At 51.7% G+C, this 18074-nt stretch overlaps 7 protein-coding genes and 2 non-coding genes across 9 annotated transcripts; 5 read left to right on the top strand and 4 right to left on the bottom strand.

Annotated features, from left to right (window-relative positions):
* Positions 1-778: 778 nt before the first annotated feature.
* On the bottom strand, positions 779-2181 carry BDP55DRAFT_670137 (uncharacterized protein). Its single transcript, XM_060575357.1, has one exon. It carries the CDS (start codon positions 2029-2031, stop codon positions 1033-1035), a length of 999 nt encoding a protein of 332 aa, XP_060427409.1. The 5' UTR covers positions 2032-2181; the 3' UTR covers positions 779-1032.
* Positions 2182-3248: 1067 nt separating this feature from the next.
* On the top strand, positions 3249-4337 carry BDP55DRAFT_670135 (phosphoenolpyruvate phosphomutase-domain-containing protein). Its single transcript, XM_060575356.1, has one exon. It carries the CDS (start codon positions 3386-3388, stop codon positions 4223-4225), a length of 840 nt encoding a protein of 279 aa, XP_060427408.1. The 5' UTR covers positions 3249-3385; the 3' UTR covers positions 4226-4337.
* A 150-nt stretch (positions 4338-4487) lies between these two features.
* BDP55DRAFT_556310 (uncharacterized protein) lies at positions 4488-5999 on the bottom strand (the record flags this gene model as incomplete). Its single annotated transcript, XM_060569575.1, has 3 exons — positions 4488-4721; positions 5070-5592; positions 5656-5999. 3 exons carry the CDS (start codon positions 5997-5999, stop codon positions 4488-4490), a joined length of 1101 nt encoding a protein of 366 aa, XP_060427407.1.
* Positions 6000-7174: 1175 nt separating this feature from the next.
* BDP55DRAFT_t226 lies at positions 7175-7258 on the top strand. Its single transcript has one exon. It is a non-coding gene; the product is annotated as a tRNA-Gln (tRNA).
* A 952-nt stretch (positions 7259-8210) lies between these two features.
* Positions 8211-10340, top strand: BDP55DRAFT_730537 (uncharacterized protein; the record flags this gene model as incomplete). Its single annotated transcript, XM_060579702.1, has 1 exon — positions 8211-10340. One exon carries the CDS (start codon positions 8211-8213, stop codon positions 10338-10340), a length of 2130 nt encoding a protein of 709 aa, XP_060427406.1.
* An 810-nt stretch (positions 10341-11150) lies between these two features.
* Positions 11151-12953, bottom strand: BDP55DRAFT_730536 (alpha glucoside transporter; the record flags this gene model as incomplete). The annotated part of the gene is made up of 4 exons (XM_060579701.1): positions 11151-11339; positions 11396-11787; positions 11854-12664; positions 12732-12953. The coding sequence occupies 4 exons, from the start codon at positions 12951-12953 to the stop codon at positions 11151-11153; spliced, it is 1614 nt and encodes a 537-aa protein (XP_060427405.1).
* Positions 12954-13646: 693 nt separating this feature from the next.
* Positions 13647-14443, top strand: BDP55DRAFT_223702 (uncharacterized protein). Its single transcript, XM_060566097.1, has one exon. It carries the CDS (start codon positions 13735-13737, stop codon positions 14356-14358), a length of 624 nt encoding a protein of 207 aa, XP_060427404.1. The 5' UTR covers positions 13647-13734; the 3' UTR covers positions 14359-14443.
* A 1139-nt stretch (positions 14444-15582) lies between these two features.
* Positions 15583-17482, bottom strand: BDP55DRAFT_748804 (S-adenosyl-L-methionine-dependent methyltransferase; the record flags this gene model as incomplete). The annotated part of the gene is made up of 7 exons (XM_060580597.1): positions 15583-16478; positions 16558-16639; positions 16722-16777; positions 16834-16897; positions 17035-17222; positions 17305-17315; positions 17336-17482. 7 exons carry the CDS (start codon positions 17480-17482, stop codon positions 16016-16018), a joined length of 1011 nt encoding a protein of 336 aa, XP_060427403.1. The 3' UTR covers positions 15583-16015.
* On the top strand, positions 15667-15765 carry BDP55DRAFT_t227. Its single transcript has one exon. It is a non-coding gene; the product is annotated as a tRNA-Leu (tRNA).
* Positions 17483-18074: the final 592 nt, after the last annotated feature.

Below are 18074 nucleotides of genomic sequence, written 5' to 3'. Positions count from 1 at the left end.
ACTGGCAAGTCAGGACATTTGAAGGGTTCTCACTAGCATGTCGAGTCATTGGGACACAGTGAGACGTGTGCCACGAAGGCAGGGTATATCGAAAGCCACATGCAACTTGGGACTGATGTAATGAAAACAGTGATGTATCCAGTCTCAGCTGATAGAGAGGACCCAAGACTGAAGCAAATTGGTTTACCAAAATAGATTTTTCGAGGAGATTCTAGAAATTAAGGTAAGTCACTTCTGAATCTATTTTAGCTTTTGGTTGGGTTTCCATGGTAGCAGTACTCACTAAACGACATGGATGTGTAAACTTTGACTGAGCGCTGTGCTCCAGATCATTCTTTGAGGTGAGCTTTGTTGATACGGAATGAATTCTTTTACTCGATCAGCATACCAGGCATCAATAGGTGTGCCAGAAGCTACACCAGTAGCGATCTTTCTTGGGTTACTATTATTAAACTACCGGTAGAGTTGATCAGACACAGATATTTGCAATGGTAGATGATCGCCCAAAAGGAACTCGATTTCTATTCACAACGTTAGAGGACAGATGATAACGATATTATCGAGTAGTTATCCTTGACAAAGGCGACCAGCCGGTTAATGACTTCGTTCCTCTGCATTTCATGCCTACTATCGAGGCGTAGACTCAGCGCTCAGGCATTTCCGGCGGTCTCGATTCCTAGCAAAACAAGACGACCTACTCGTATAATTAATATTTAATTAGAAAATATTTAGAGCTTATGTAAAAAGTAATAATAACTTATATTTTATAAATTTAAGAGTATAAATGGAGTCTTTGGTTAGTAGAAGAGTCGGAGACGTCTTTGAGTGTCGATTCAAGCGGTCCTATGTTCTTGAGCAAACAGAGATGGAGGAACGGTTGCTCATGTTGGAAATTCAATAGCAATGGGACGCAATACGACAGCACGCTGAGTCTAGGAAGTCACACGATTCTGAACTAGATACATGTTCTTTGCTTTCAAATACTGTTGCAAGCAAGGCAGCATGAGTCTATTGGATTTTTAGATCTGTTCCTCACCGACCATAGCTGTGTGTGTCGAAGGCCACTACCTTTCCGGGCTCTGTGATCGTTCCATTGACCGGCCTCGCAAGAGATCCCCCAGTGCCAACATATAAGATCCCCTTGTCCTTGACGTTTCGACCGAAGGCAGCTGCAGTATCTCCAGCAACAGTCAGTTCCGTCTCTGAGCCGGCCGCGACGGTGCTCTTTCCCTGCGGAGTGACGTAGAGAAGCTTGCCGTCAATGTTGGTCACGGCCCAGATACCGCCCTTCTTGTCAAAAGTGAAGTCGTCGAGGAAAATAGCCGTAGTGTTGACGTTGGCGATCTGGTCGATGGTGGCCTTGGCCGCAACCCTACCCGCGCGATCGAGTTTGACCCGGAAGACCTTTCTCAGGGAGCTATGACTCCAGTACAAGAAATCTCCGCGAATTTGCACACCGTTGACTCCAATTGGCGGCACTGCTTCGGCTGTAGGCTCGAGATATTGACCGCCTAAGATGACATCGTATTTCTTGGCTTTGACATCGAGTCTGTATACTTTGCCAAGCGCTGATTCAGCAATGAGAACGATGTTGCGGTCCCAAGGTAGGACGACTACGCCATTCAAGAATGCCGCCTCTGGGACGTTGACAATCTTGTTCACCGTGGTCTTCTTATCGGCGATGTTGACCTCCCACGCCGAGAAGCTACCGGGAACGCTCACACCGATGCCAGAAAAGTTGCCGCCCACCACCACGAAGGTGTCGGGGCAGGTCTCGGTGATGCCGAGAAGGCCATCAAAGCCCGAGAACCGATGGACGAGCTCTGTTGATGGCGACTTTTCCCAAGGCTTGGCGACTTGGAATATTTCGGGAGAAGTAAGCATAGTCAGGACGAGGTTGCCATTTTTGCGGACGGCGATGTTTTCGATCCAGTTGGGTTGTTGAGGAAATTGGTACACAATGCGAGAGGGTAGACTCTGGCCTATAGCGAGAGCAGTATAGAGAATTGATGTTGCAATGAAAGCCCGCATAATTGCTTCAATAGTTAATCTCTTCGGGCGAAGTATAGCGAAGTCTGAGTGTGATGAAGGGAACGAAATCTTGGTGTCGTGAAGGGTACGGGGTTTATTGCAGTTAAATAACAAAGCTCTTCTGGCTGTAGTTTGGTTGCCGGAGATGGTATGATTGATGCCAGCAGGGCTGCTTGCATGCTCAGACCTGATGTTTGGATTGATGAGCTGGCTTACAAACTTCCTTCCTCTTGCATAAGATTTCCATTAGCTCCGGAGTTATCGCCTTACTGAGACCGTGCATGGAGCCGCGGAATACCGCTGTGCATGGTGGTTAGGTTCACTGTGGCTCATCAAAATGATCTGCCAATGGCTGAATCAATACGTGCAGTAGTATGCACAAGCGATTAGTGATGGTCTATATCTAGCGGAGACCAGCAGAGTAGCGTAGATATTTAAGAACTTGACGTTGGAGTAAGGATTCAGATGAGATTCTAGGTCCAAGTTCGAACCAGCACCAATGCGTCAGCACAGCACTAGGGTCAGGCTTAGATAAATCCGCGGGAATATTACCAATCGGTTACATTAATGATAAGGTCTGATTATATTGAAGTTTCTGCGTTGAAATTCTGGATCAAACCTACATGTCTCTTAGTTTTATAGCTGGGCCAGTGCCACGGACAGGCTGTGTATTTCTCCTCGACGATCTCTCTAACCCATGTTTCCTACAAGTGCCTGCAAAAGAGCACTGAAGGTCCTGCAGGATGGTCCACCCCAAAACTCCATGTGTCCTGCGGTAATACCTAGGTCTGCTAACCTAGTCCTTTACAATTGACCAATTACGTTCTCGCAAGTTCGCACATACGTTGAAGTAAACAGATGACAAGACGTGGAGATCGATGTTGATTCTGGATCAAGGTCTGATCGAAGAAGCTGAATAGCGTTCGGGCTATCAACTGGAGTGGGTGCTAAATCGACAACGTGGGCTTGCTTGCCAACCCATGAACCCTTAGTCCCAGCGCTCTTACCCCCACTAAATTTCGGAACAAGGATTTACTCCCACAGAGAAGATGGCGAGGGCGTAAAGTAAATATACAGAAGAATCAGCATCGTCAAAGCCATTGTGATTTCCGCAGTAAGATCTTGCTGCGACATCGGATCCAGTCGCGGCTTGTATCGGGCGAGGGTCGAAGTAAGTCGGCACGACGCCCTTCGTTTGTCACTAGCGCGTTGGGGCCATCTGAATGAACCCCTCTGGGAGTCATTCCTAAGTTCAGAATGAACGTCACATCAAAACTTTACATTTACTAAGTACTTATTACTCTCATTATCCATACGTAGACGCGATCACCGACGAAGACATCAAACGGCCAACATGAGCAACGAACTCGCCCAAGAGCTGAAGCAGCTGCACGTCCCCGCATCGCCTGTCATCTTCACCAATGTTTGGGACCTTGCCTCGCTCAACGCGATCATCTCCTTAAACACCGCCGATTCCAAGCCTGTAAAAGCTATCGCAACCGCGTCATGGGCGATCGCAGCAGCAGTGGGCGTCAAAGATGAGGACCTCGAGCTAGAGCAGAACATGGCTGCGATTGGCCAACTCGCGCCCGCCGCCAAAGCCGCCGGTCTCCCACTCTCCGTCGACCTTCAAGACGGCTACGGAGACCTGATCGACGAAGTCGTGACGGAAGTGGTGACACTAGGCGCCAGCGGGGCCAATATTGAAGACAGCATTCCTTCGGCCGGGTTCGAGAAGGGCATTGGCGGATCCCTCTACAGCATAGAAACGCAAGTCGCTCGTCTCAAAAGCGCCTTAGACGCAGCTCGCGAGGCGGGATGTTCTGACTTTGTTCTCAATGCACGGTGCGATGTGTTCCGCCTAGAGCCTTACTACGCGGACGATGACGAGAGTGCGCTGGCTGAGGCCGTGAAGCGGGGCCGGGCGTACCTGGACGCCGGTGCGACGACTGTGTTCTTCTGGGGTGGTTCGGGACGGGGGCTTCGGGCTTCGGAGGTCAGAGTGCTTGTTAAGGAACTCGGTGGACGGGTAGCTGTTAAGCTTGGGGAGCGGCCGGGCTCGTTGTCGACGAAGGAGCTGGGCGAAATTGGCGTCGCCAGGATCAGTGTTGGACCGAGTTTGTATCTTGTGGCGATGAACGCGGTGAAGGCGTCAGCAAGAAGGATCTTGGACGGAGGTAAATTGGCTGCTTGAGCCCTCGTTCTGTCTGGGAAAACTTGAAGCATATCACAGGATGCGAATAGCGCGGAGAACGACTTTAAACTGGATGTTTCAGTGAACCAGTTCTGCTACATAGCGCACCGTTTTTTTTTTTTTCCTTTCAAGAATCAAAAGTTTTGTAACCCGCTCAAAGTATGTTATCGGGCAGGACTCGAAACAGTCCCGCTCTAGTCAATATGTACAAATCTCTCATTGGCCTCCAGAGGCCTCTTTCACATTGTCCATGCGATCCCATCTAGTTGATGGCGGCAGGGGGCTGCTGACCAGGGAGAGGGATACTCTGCGGGTGAGCAGTGAACATGCCCTCGGGGTCGTACACGGCCTTGATCTCCTGTAACTTAGCATAGTTCTTGCCGTACAGGCGCTCACTCCACTGATCAACGGTGAGAGCCGTGTCGCGGTAGTTCACGAAGCCACGCAGGGGTACGCCCTCGGCGGCGAGCTGGTCCTTGAAAGGCTGGAAGCCGTTCTGCATGTAGCTCAAGCCGTCGGCAGGGAACTGAGTCAGGCCGGTGGCGAGACGGCCCTCCCAGCGGATGAGCCACAAGCTGTTGGCATGAGCGAAGGAGGTGTCGTCGTCCTTGAGCGCCTTCGTGGGCTTGCCGCCCCAGAGGTCGATGAAGCCGAACTTTGTGAGGTCGGTGCGGTTGAAGGCTACGGTGGTGAAGTTGTAGAGAGCAGTGGCGGAGGCCTTTGTGAAGGGCTGGTCCTCGCGAAGGACGAGGGCCTGGAGGTAGAAGTTGCGAGGGGGGAATGTGTCGACGGGGATGTCGATGGAAGGGGTTGCGACGTTCTCGACGGCCCAGAAGTCCTGGACGGTGCGGGTGAGCTGGGTGCCGTTGGGCAGCTTGGCCATGAGGGGTTCGAGGAGCTTGTCAAAGTCCTCGGGTTTGCCCCAATAGAAGCCGGAGCCGGTGTAGGGAGGGGCGGTCAGTGACCAGCGCATGGTGAGTTCGTCGGGCCACTGGCCGGAGAGGTAGTGCTCCTGGATGGCGAGAAGGGAGTCGACACCGGCGGAGAGGGAGCTGTCGGTGAGGGTGATGGTGTAGTTGATGGCCTGCTGGTACGTGGGCTTCCAGGTCTTGGTGGTGAGGCTCAAGATGATACCATAGGAGCTTCCAGCACCTTGTAGGGCCCAAAACAGCTCGGGGTTCTTGGTACGGGAGGTCTCGACGATGGTGCCGTTGTAGAGCATGTAGGTGGCGCCCTCGAGGAAGTCCATGGGGGTTCCGAGCATGCGGGATAGGGAGCCAAAGCCGCCTCCGATGGAAGAGCCAATGAGGCCGACTATGTTGGCACGAACGTGAGGAAAGCGGGCGCCGTGCTCTTTCCAGAGTTGGCTGACGACGGGACTCACGAGGGAGCCGCCGCCGTAGGTGAGCAGACCGGTAGCTTCATCGTACTTGGTCTCTTGGAAATGAGTCATGTTGATAGTGAGCCCGGCATTGGGCAGACTGTAGGAGCCGTAGCAGTGGCCGCCGTCACGGGCCGCAACGAGTACCTTTGCCTCCCGGGCGCAGGCTAGAGCGGCGGCGACCTCATCAGTAGTGCGCGGCCAGGCGACGCCGGCCGGGGTGGGGGCGATGCGGCGCTGCCACGGGAGGATGTCGGTTGGGAACGAGGCGTTGGTTTCGGGGAACGAAGTGAGGAGACCGGCCGTTTCAAGGCAGGTTTCTAGGCCTTGGGCCTGTGTGCACGAAGCGAGGGTTGCCGTCGCAAAAGCGGCGAGACTGAAAACACGAACCATGGTGAATGAGTGCAGTAGAAAAGGAGAGACTGAAGTTGGACTGGCAAAGCTTGGAAGCTTCAAGAGAGCATTTTGTCTCGAGTACCACGCATCCGGGGCTTTGCTTTATAACTCATCTTTCGTCGCGTTCCCCCTAATTCCCAACGTTCTATCATGATTTCTTGGCATCGTCTAGTTGCACCACGCCGCCGGGCAATTCTACCGCAAGTTGTAACGGAGGCATCCGCACGCGTAGAGCTCGGCAGTACCGGACACCGGATGAACTGCTGTGGTGGTATTGGTAAAGGGGTTGAGTAGCGACATGCTCGCCCGCAGAGTGGCCCATTATGCCAACTGCAATAAAGTTGCAGAAACCTTTTTAGATTGTTTCCCAGCTTTTCTGCAGATAGAGTTCGGCTTAGAATCAAGGATGATCCGCGTCGCTGGGCTTGCGGAGAAGACGTTGTCAGGCGCTCGAGTCATTGACTTTCGACAGGAACTGGGCAGCATTGAGAATTTCTGCTCGCTATGGGGGCCTCACAGTCAGCACAGAGCCCAAGACATATGTCTTCAGAGAGAGGTTTCCACTAAGTTATTACCTCATTAGCGCACGCAGAACTGCAGCGAACACGTCTTGTGCTGCGTGTCACTCTTGAGTGTATCCGTAGACCAAGTAAGTTGTGCCGTACTCAGAACTGGAGGCCAGGGTGGTTCCCAGGCGGCTCAAACATCGGCGCACTGCCACCGAGCATCGCGACGCCAAGACAGACTATCCCCTGGGACATATTGCAAGATGGAACTGTAAAGTTTCTGGGGACGAAGGAGATGATTTCGCACCATACACAATACCGCGATCCGCCGAGTTCTCTTCCTAAGCGTGTTCCACCTGTCTGGTCTGATGGCGAAGCACGTCCTGGAAATTTGACCGTTTGGATGAAGGTGAGTGCCAAGGCAACTCAATGAGATGAGGCTGGACAACTCGATACGCGTAATAAACCCGACAAGACGAGCTTCGTTTGTGAACTTGAGTCCTGGTAAACGAGGCTTACTCGCGACTGTACGGATATTACAATGCGTCATTGACTTCCTTGCCATGACTGTAGGTACGTGCGAGATCTTAACCCCACTCTCCATGGTTTAGCCTTTATATTTTGTCAAAATCATCGCACCAATCACAGAACAAAAACTCTGGACAAGGTTGTATAGTGTAGCGGTTATCACTCCAGATTTTGATCGTATCAGAATTTCTGGTAACCCCGGTTCGAACCCGGGTACGACCTATACTTTTGCCAATTTTCAGTTGATCTTCCGATGTCCTTGCTAGCGAGCTGTAATGCTCGAAATGGGATTCCAATTACCCAAGAGTAGAGTTTCGCAGCACCTGGGGTTAGCATCTTTGTGGGTGTTTGTCAGTCAACGCGCTCGTCTGTTCTTTGTCATACTTGTATGTCAGTATGCAAAGCTTGACGGTGTCATCGGATAACTCTATCGAAAATTTTACTGAGGAACTTGCGCTTTTATGCCCACACGTAACTCTAATCATTCAAGATGGCTACTACTGAAGCATCTGTTAGGTTGCATTCACTCACGCTAACTGCCTCGTTCATATTCCCCTCAACTGCCAATCGTCGCCTTCTCGTGCGCAAGACAACTCGAGACCTAGCGTGTGCGATCGGAGTAGGCATGTTGAGCTTCTTTCGGTCTTTGCGACACTACTTGCCGGAGCATCCCTGCATTCACCTCGCGTGCAACGGTGCAAGTCATCCAACAACCAACATTCCCGCGGGATGGCACATCGTTCCCATCTGATATTCATGCATCGCAATCTTGACTCGGGAGAGTGATAGAGTTTGGGGTGATGTGCGGGCGTTCAACCTAAATGCACCGACGTCGATACCGACAGCTCGGAGCCGATGTATGACAGCTTGTTAAGTCCAGCAAGGCAGATTTGTCAATGGTCCTTATAGTTGCATCGTTGAACGCGGGGCATAGTGTTTGGAAATATGCATGTTTCCCACTACCCCTGTGATCATCGAACGGAATGACCAAGTGTTCTGGAGATCAAGTTAGTGACTGACGGTAAGCTTAAAGGCAACTTTATGCGCATCATAGTCTGGTCTCCGAGCATCTTTCAGCTGTCTTGACAGGCTCAAGCTCTTCCACCTTCTATTTACCTCGCGGGCACCTTCATTTTCAGTTGGAGCAAGTCCTGGCAGTTTCTTCACATCCAGTATGACGCGCTTCAAGTCCTCAAAACTGAAGTTTAAGCCAGAATACGACAGATCAGAAAGCAAGCACCCACCCACTTACTCTCAGCGTCTTCAACAAGGCCTAGGCCCTCTCGGTCTCGCAACCGTAGGCGGCGGAACTGCTTTAGTCCTCGCAATCCTAGGTTTCCTCCTCTTCCTATGGACCGGCGAAGGCTCGCAAGACGGCAGGAAAGCCGCGGCGCTTTGGCGATGGATCATGCTTAACCAACACATCACGCAGGCCATCACCCTATCAACAGTCTTATTACGTATAACAGTCACAGCACAGGCGTCCATCTACACAAGCCTCCTTGCCGGCGTTGTTCTAGAGAAGCACGGCGTACCTTTGTTTCGAGTCGCTGAGATGTGTATCATCCGGTGCACCAACGACGGGCCGTTCCAATTGACTTGGTTACTGCTGCCTTCGGCACGGAAGGCATATATGCAGACCGGGTTGGCCATCTTACTATTGCTCACAACGTTGGTTGTTCAATTCTCGTCGACTATTTTGGTGTCCGACTTGGGTACCGATAACCTCGTCGGTAATGCTAAGGCGAGAAAGCTCAACGTGCACATGAGTGGCGAGGTAATCTCCCTCAACAGGCAGATGAATAACTGGATCAGTCGTCCGACAGCATATGTGCCATTTGGCGAGTTGCCCTCAGAGGCAAATACGATGACAGACAGTCAGTCCAGCTACAGCGATACGGGCATCGTAAGAAGAACGTTCCTCCCCCTCTCAACATCACAAATGTCCACACTACGCCAGTACAACGGCGGTGCCTACGGTCTCGAATCACGCTTTGTCTGTCTCCGTCCCTCGGTGTCTGCCTTCCTCTCGGTGACGACTCCTGCACCGGGCACAGATACTGTCCCTTTCTATCTAAAAGTGGCGGGCAGTTTATCATATGAGTCCATGTTTCGCGAAGCGGGTCTTTCGCCGACAGAAAGTTGCGAAAATGGAAATTGTTTCCCGTCAAGTTTTAACTGTTCACTCCCTCAGTTTCAGTACACCGAAACGCAAGCACGGCAGGGCTTTACGAACAGCCTGTGTATCCCCAATGGCACAGCCGCACGCCCGAGTGCTCGAAATTACACCATCTCAGAGAACCTAATCACGCCGTACTCCCAGGTCTTCCTTTTCTTCAGGAATAATGGTACCCATGATCTTTGGAAAGGGCCAGGCAATCGCGTCCTGGCGGGGACATTCGGGCTAAATAATGTTACCTCTACTGATGGAGACTGGCTTACGTATAATCGTCCCATCGGAGGAAGACTTCCCACAGGGGAAAAGATCGAGACGGGCGTATTGAGGCTGGACATGTCGCTATGTTTCCAACAGTTGGCCTTCAACTTTGCGGAAGTCAAGCTTTCCAGCAAGAAGGACTTGAAAGAATCGCAGATAACCTGGTCTTCGGAGGCCAAGGCCTGGAATACGAAGAATGTTCAAAAACTCATGGGCATCGGAACCTACGGGACGAGCAGCCGCGGGATCTTCTCGGTGGACTCACTGCAGAACCCGCGCCACCTAAACGCTACGCAATTCCTGACAAACAAGCTCATAAACGACTTATACAACTCGCCCCGAACTTTCAACTTTTCCCTCTTCATGGACCCTCAAGGCAGCGGGAACTCTCCCATTAAGCCGCACGTTGAGTACCAGGCCATCTTTGCAGATATTCTCAACGTCACCAACCGTCCTGGCGTAGCGATGCAGTCCACTTTGACAGCCCTCTCGGGCTCTATCATCAATGAGGCTCTTCCGCAATTCGATGTCCAGTCCAATGCCATCCTGACCTCGTCAGTGCGCGTCTTGACGCCAAAGAGCCTTCGGGGAATGCTCATCATCTTTGGCGTCATGGCATTGAACATGGCGTGCGGCCTGGCCGTGGTGCTCGTTTTCATGGTGCAGAGTCGATATTCCAGCCAAGGGAATTATTGGCAGGGCGTGGCGCAGATTGTGTCTGACGAGACGGCATGGATTCTGGAAGGGGCTACGGACGCGAGTGATGGTCATGTTGAGGATGAGGTAAAACGTTCGAACCATTTCGTCCGTATTAGTCGTTCAGATAGGAGTGGGCGGGTGCGTGTGGCCCCCGTTAAACCTGTGTAGAGCATTTCGATGGTATCATTAACATCGTTGTTTGACTCTGCCAGCTACATCGAGTACACCCGTAACACTACCTTGTGATAAATATGATTATTGGTTGGTTTGGAGGCGATAAAGGGTTGAGAAACATCGACGGATTTGCTGCATTGAATATTGTGATAATAATTATGAATAAAGACATTATGCATTTCAGCTTACAGGAAGCCTTTTCCGTCTTGTACATGTATGTATGCGTGAATAATTCAATAACACATACATACATGTATGTCGCATAGACTTAGTTGGCCAGGTGTTTGAACAGGCTCTAAGCAGTGTGAAATATCAATAGGGTAGTTAAGTAGACGGATCAGCCAGTACAATTATTTGGGGAAGCTGAACGATCAGTCATCCTCACGGCTCATCATGCGTCGAATTCTGACCCGATTTTTGGTCACGTCTATAGCGTACGTAGTGACCTGAACCGTATTCCCTTAGATGTCTTGGTCTTGACCAAATACTAGTAGAAAAGGATGGTTTCACTCTGTTCGCAAGAAGCGACATTTCGGAAGGCATGTCACGGGGAAACTCAGTAGCGCGTATAGATTAGGCACGGTTGGAGATAGGGTCACGTTACTGATATTAACCAGATATCTGCCCGTATTCTCATATACTCTTCAAATCATGTCCCATTCACCTCTCCCCCTTTTCGTACCCTCTTCGCCATGGCACATCCTTATTAGAGCCATCTCGCATTGACTACATTACTTCTCAATAAGCAAAAGAACTTCAGGCCGAGAACCTGGTCCCGATATTGAAGCTGTAATGAGTGTGCATCTACTCGTCATCGTTGATGTCGATGACGGTCTTCTTCCACTGGCGGGCGGGGATCTTGCGCTTGAACATAATGTCGATCTCGCGGAAGGAACGGCCCTTCATCTCAGGCAGGTAGAAGAAAGCGACGACGAAGCAGACGAAACCAGTGGCACCCCAGACGTAACCACACTTGCCGCCCAAGTTGACACCCTATTGCGTGTGTCAGTAAATGTAGTTCTCCATACAGGATGAGAAAAGAAGCTTACAGTAGAGTTAAGCATGTACGTGGCGAGGAAAATGCAGGGAATGTTGACAACGTAGTAGGCGGCACGGCCAATACCAGTGGTCAAGGGACGAAGACGAATGGATGATGTCTCGGCAATGACGACCCACGAAGCGGGGGCGGGTCCGAGGGTGAAGCCGACAGATACGATGAGACCCAAAGAGGCCATCGCCAGGGAGGCGGCGGTGGATTTGCCGACGGAGCCGGCGATGCCAAGAGCAATGAGGAAGGCGACATTGATGAGCGAACCCCAGACGTAGATGGTGCGGCGGCCGAGATACGTCGTGAGAATCCAGGAAAGCATGACGAAGACGGTCTGGAGGGCGGAGGTGATGAGACCAAGAGCGAAGGCAAGCTGGGAGCCAATGCCGGCCTCTGTTCATGTGTTAGCCACCGCAAAACTTTATAAAGGATGGAGAGAATGGAAAGATGAAAACTTACGTCTGAAGAAGTAAACGGCCTGGTTGGCGATAAGGTTACCAGTAAGATTCTGGGCGGCGTATACACCACAGACGATGAGGGTGCGGTATCTGTCGGTGCCCTTGAAAAGCTCAGCGTAGCTGGGGTCCTTGACGTCCTTCTCAAGCTCAATGGTACGACGCATCATGGCAACAGACTCCTCGACGTTGACATTGGCCGACGAACGTCCAAGACGACGAACCGAAACTGCGGCCTCTTCGAGACGTCCCTTGCGAACCAACCACCAAGGAGACTCGGGAGCGAGGAAGAGAAGAATGGCGAGAGGAGTGGGGAACATCCACTGGAGGGCGATTGGGACTCTGTATGCGCTGGAGTCTCTCTTGCTCTCGTAGACGTAGCAGATACCACCGACGATAATGGCACCGATGGCCCAGAACATCTGAAGCATCTGGGTGGCTGGGGCTCTCAGGCGCATGGGCACGATCTCAGAGCAGTAGGCGGGCGCGTTGGCGATGAAGATACCCCAGGGAATGCCCTCGAGAAGCTGGCTGACGAACATGACGGCGAGCGAGTTGGCAAAGTAGAAGACGAAGATGAAGGCATTGAGGAACATGAGGCCGGAGATGGTCGCCCAGCGGTATCCGATGCGACTGGTGATGGGACCGGCGATACAGACACCGATGATGGCGCCAAGAGGACCACCCATCTGAAGAGCGGATTGCCACGATGCCTCAATCTGCTTGCCGTCCTCCGCTTCGACACCGAATTTGTCCTTGAACTCGTCCATGGCGACGAAAGCACCCATGAGGAAGACGCAGTAGGATTCCATGATCTGGAAAACCAATGTTGTTAGCTGCCAGTAGTCTAATTTGTGGGACAGGCCAGTCAGAGTCACTTACAATCGTGGTAGACATGATGAAAGCCCAGAGGGAGGCCATGGGGTAGGCCTTGACGGCCTCAATGACTCCCATGTTGTGCTCAGCCTGCTCAGCCTCGATGGCATCGGCCTTGTAGGAGGCGGGCGATGCCTTCTCGTCGAGGTCGGCGACATGGTCAATGTCGCCGTAGGCCTCGACCTTTGCCGGGTCGCTGTGCGACTTGGAGTCGATGGTGGTGCTCATGTTTGTTGACTCTCTTTGGAACCTCGCCGAGAAATTGGAGTTGGAGGTTGTTTGTGGCCGGGTCTTGTTGGTGAGGAGGAGAAGGGGGACGAGGGAGCGCGAGCAAGCAAGAACAGAGAAGGGACGAAAGCCAAGAGAGAGAGGGTGGTAACGGGCAAGCTGTTTAATAAAGGTCTTGTCTTACTCCCCAGTTCCCGTTTTCCTACATGCCCAATGGAACATTATCTTAAGACTTAACCCCAGTCGGGTGTCATTACGCTAGTGCAACTTGAACCAACGCGAACGTATGAAAAAGGGTGGACGGGGATCTGAATCCCACAAGGAATCCTCACAAGCGCAATCTGGGCACTTTGGGGTTCCCCAAACGTCCTCAACCCCGCCCCCCGCATTGGTCCATAGACCCGTTCCCACATGAGCCTGGGGAATGGGGAAGAAGGGCGGGTGACACTCTGGGGGATCGAATATCGGCTGATGATGAACCGAGCCGGGTCAGATATCCTCCTATGCGCCGACGCGCTCCAATGGGGGTGGGAGGTTGCTCAAGGTTTTGGAGAAACGGCGCAGTTGGACCAGTTAGGACCACTAGTCAGGGTCCGGCAAACTTATCCCATCGGCCCTTTCAACAACGGGGGCCTTGTCATAAACTCGGGGCTCTTTTCGCTCTTGGGGTTAGTTTCCCAACTTCCCCAGTACGCCGCGTTGCTTAACTTGCTTGGCTGCTTGGATGGACGCGGCTCCTTAGCTTCCCATGTGACCGCGGCGGCCACTTACTGAAACGGCGATGTTCGAAACTAAGTACTTTCTCGATGTCTTCCACCCTCCATCGTCGGCTCTCATTAGGGCGCGTCGTAGCACACACGTTGGGCCGTCGAGATGGGAAAGGCGCAGAGGCGTAGCCGCCTGTAGGCACGACGCCGCACCGCGTCGCGAAATACGGGTTCAGCCGCCCCCAACGTGGTCTCAGGCCATGGTCCATGTCAGCAACCAAGCGCTAGTTCTCCGCGAAATTAGCGTCCAATGCAGTCAAAATGCACACCCGTTCCACCCATCTGCGAGATCCGTCTCCACGGGTCCGGGGCGAAGACAAAGACCCAATAGCTTAATCAGGTCTCCTCAAAAGACACGAGACGGACGTACCAGTCTGATATTTGGAAGCCGCCAGGCCTTCGAGCTGAAGCGCCTTGCGCGCTCGAGGTTCCCGGGAAACCGGCAAGGGTTTCTTCACGTTGGTGCCATCCGAGCCAATGATGGCCAAGATGTCACCCAACTTGGCGATATTACCAATTTTGCGAAAACCAGGGGACCAATGAACTCCAGGAAGAGAGGCTGGAACGCGTTTGCGGACATCGCCTTGCGGACAATCGTGCCCTTTTGGGTGATACCAGCAACGTGGCACCGGGGATGATCACGATGTCGATGAAAGTCGTGCCATGGTCGCGCTAAATCACGGTGATTTCAGCTTCATGTTGATGAGATTCTTGTTGGGAACTCCACAAAGGTCTGGAATTGGCTCGGTTGCAGGACGCACCCGTTCACAGACAGCCGCAGCGATTTGGCTGGATGGCTTCTAGGAAATGGGCCAAGTATGGCTTGAACCAACACTTCAGTTCGCGCTGGTCATCAAATTGATTCATGTTGGAGTTTCTTCCATTTGTATCGACTTAGCTGCTATAATTGATCTGCCTATGTTAGGAAAGATGTTCTGTGTGTCCGTACCTTATGGGCTGGAGAACGAGCAGCATTAAGTCTGGACAGTATGATCCTGAGAAGAGTATCTTGGCAAGCACCAAATGCAACCGCCTACTATCCGCCATGCGAGGGAAAATCTTCGACAATTTGACGCGCAATGTCAGCCGATCACGATGGAGCTGAAGGATTCGAATTGAAGCACGGCGAAATCACGTGCAGTTGTTACGCTTATGTTTGATGTTGCATTTGGCCGAAAAGACTTTGATTATTCACCTGAAGCTGAATGGTCCCGTGACGAGGTTTATCCTGCAATCTGTGTAACAGCGCTCTACCCCTCATTCAGTCCACAACATCCTATGTAAGATAGATATAACATGCCCGCTTGATTGGCATGTTTCTCTCCGTGAGGTGTCATGTGAGATGCCGAGATCCGCATTGTTGGTCACGGTGTACCGATTGTCCTGCAGGACGGTCACTTTGGTGCAAAGACCACGTTGTCAGTCTCCCACCGGGGTATTTCACAGAGTCAATGTATCTGTACTCCGTGCTTTAGCTCACATCAACTTTAGGTTTGAGCATCGCGTAAAGTAAACGATGCTGTGACTGGTGGGGTTGGATCGTGGGGATACACGCTAGGTTAGACATATTCCACATACGGGGTTGACCCGATGAAATGGAATTGTTGACATCTCGGTTGCCTCCACGATACCGAAAAGACATTGGTGCCCCGGGTCTGGGACCGTCTGGCCAACTTGGTTTTCCCCAGTCTTCACGCTAACGTAATATCTTTGAGTGCTTGGGCCCGCAAGAAAATTATCGCTACCAGGGTTCTTAGCGTCGAATCTCGATATATCCACAACCCACAACCCACAACTCAAAACATCGTGAAGTTGTGAAGCGAGTTCGGCTCATGATCATGTCCACACTCGCCCACGCACTCTTTCCACCTGCAGTCTTAGGAATAGTGGCGCCAAAATACCAGCATCCACTTCCAGCTCCTCGGGTCTCTGAGGATCTACATTACGGAAGGGTGGCCGAGTTGGTTATGGCGCCAGGTTAAGGTCAGCTTAACATCTGTTTCCTGGTGGGGCAACCCGCGCGAGTTCGAGTCTAGTCCCTTTCATTTTGCTGTCTATGTGTATGTACAGTCTTTTTGGTGACCTACTCACTGGTAAGTAAAGTCCCTCTAAGGAGGTCTAGAACTTTTCTTGATGGCCGTAAATATATGAACCGGTCACGATATCGAGGATATCGACGGTGGCGGCACATGAAGTTTCTTTCTAACGCTAGGCGAATTAGCTTCATTCTCCATACATGACTGAATAAAGGATCACGCGCAGCTAAAGGGCGGGTTTCCAGATCAAGTATCCCCATCACTCATGACCTGAACCCACTGGCTTCTGTCCCACCAAGGAATAATATGTTCCATACGCATGCACCTCCGGATCCTTGATTGCGTTCCGAACCGATGCGAGAAATACCTCGATCTCAGTCCGATCCATCCCCAGAGCTGCCAACGGCTTACTTGCGGCCATACCCAAGAAATCCTCTGTCACTGAGCGCATATAATGTCCAACCAGGCGCTTCGTCTTGTCGAGAGGCCATCGTCCGACCGGCACTTTGTATGATTTCGCCTCAACGTTGACGAAGCCGGCGTCTCTCATGAGCGCGCCGATGCGCGGGGCGACTTGGATGTCAATCTTCATCTTGTGCATGGCGTCGCGTATCTTGGACCAGAATTCGAGTAGAGGCCAGTCTTCGGGCATAGTCCCGTCATCGCATTGCACGTTGGCACTGAAGTCCTGAGTCTCGATAAACGCTCCAGGTTTGAGGTTGCTGCAAGGTGCGATCAGTGAGTTCGAGGTTGCACACAAGTAGAGTTACCAGCAAGGAGGTTTGCAGAGGTTAAACTCACTCAAAGACTCGTTCTAAAAGCTTTGGGAGGTCGTGCAAAGGAGATGCCAACTTCCGCATGTGTATGAGATTGAAATTGTTCCCTGACTAGGATTGTTTATTCTCAGCGAGTGTATTTCACAATTGAAAGCGTGTGGTTCAAGAGTTTGTTACACCATAAAGCACTTGCCAGCCAGTCATCTTCAACATCATCGACGAAGAGCCGGACGTTAGAAGGCACCCTAAGCGTCAAGTCAGGACATCATGGTAACAAGACAGTTGAGCTGAGTGGACGTACCAGCTGGGCTGGATTGGAGATAAGTCCCCGCCGGTGACATCGGCAGAAGGGAAACGGTCTCCAACTGCGAACTTTTAATCATCATGTTCAACTCTAAATCGCGGCCACTCAGAATGAGTGTCACACACCTTCCATCGCCCGTATGCCTGCAAAGATACTCAGCAATCCAATCCAGCGTTGACAAATGACACACTTGGGCACAGTGTCTGGAAGGCAACTTGCCAGTGCCCGTCCCAAGATCAATAATCTTGCTGGGCGAGTCGCCAATCGGGGCATGGAACAGCTTGCCATCAGTGAGTTCCATGACCATCGCATGCTTCATGTCTTTACGATTTTGTTCGATGTCATCGTTGGGAATGGGATATCTTCCATCCCGAAAGGAGTGGTAGCTTTGGATTGTGTAACTTGATAAGCCTCTGAACAAAAGTCTGCGTGTGTCTGTACATTCACTGTTTTGCTCGCGCAACCTACCGTCTGCCGTTCTCATAGAATGTTTCAAGACCGACGAGGTGATTGAGGTTGAGCCCGATGATGAAGCATCCCACTCGCTGGGCTGGAAGGTATCATCGCTCAAGTCATCGCCGCCAGCTTCAATAATGTCCTGCACCGGAGGTCCGTCATGCCGCGCTCGTTCAGGACTTGCACTCATTGGATTTGCGTGACGGGGTCTATTGACTCAAGTGGTTATGTCGTGTAACTCGTGTTCGCATGTAGTTGTAGTCGGCTGAGACTAAACAATGCGATCTTTGCCGCGAACGTATGGCTACTGATAGCCAAGCGGGGAAAGCGTGAGATCTCGGTCCTCCGGCAAGAAGTGGCGCAACTAGAGCCGAATCATGGCTTGCGGAGCGGGCGTTGCAATAGCTCCTTACTTAGGAACATACCGCTCAATGATTGGTACGCCTGTCTCTTAGTTGAGGGGCGTATGTCTTCGCCGGAATGGCCCTCATTGGTCCAGTCTGCCATCTTTTCAGTTGAATGGTTACTTGAGGCTCGCCCACAGCATCATTGTCTGCGATGCTCTGACATTCGCCAGCCTCTAGCAACCGATGCTTCAGTAGGTAGTAAGAGGGAGGTTTGTGCTGTTTCTCATTCCAAAAATCCACATGAGTATTGCCATCCCCCCTTTTGGCAATCCGTGCCCGGCTCGCTTCGTCAGGTATTTCAACCTATTCTAAGATTTTCATTTGACTCGCACTGTCTTATTCCACGTCCGACTCTAAATTTGGTCTCTCAATTCT

The sequence above is a fragment of the Colletotrichum godetiae genome, assembly GCF_030913485.1.
Source record: "Colletotrichum godetiae strain CBS 193.32 chromosome Unknown BDP55scaffold_31, whole genome shotgun sequence".
Classification (NCBI taxonomy): domain Eukaryota; kingdom Fungi; phylum Ascomycota; class Sordariomycetes; order Glomerellales; family Glomerellaceae; genus Colletotrichum; species Colletotrichum godetiae.
The sequence above is the reverse complement of the archived record's forward strand: the minus strand, read 5'-3'. Positions and strand labels throughout refer to the sequence as shown.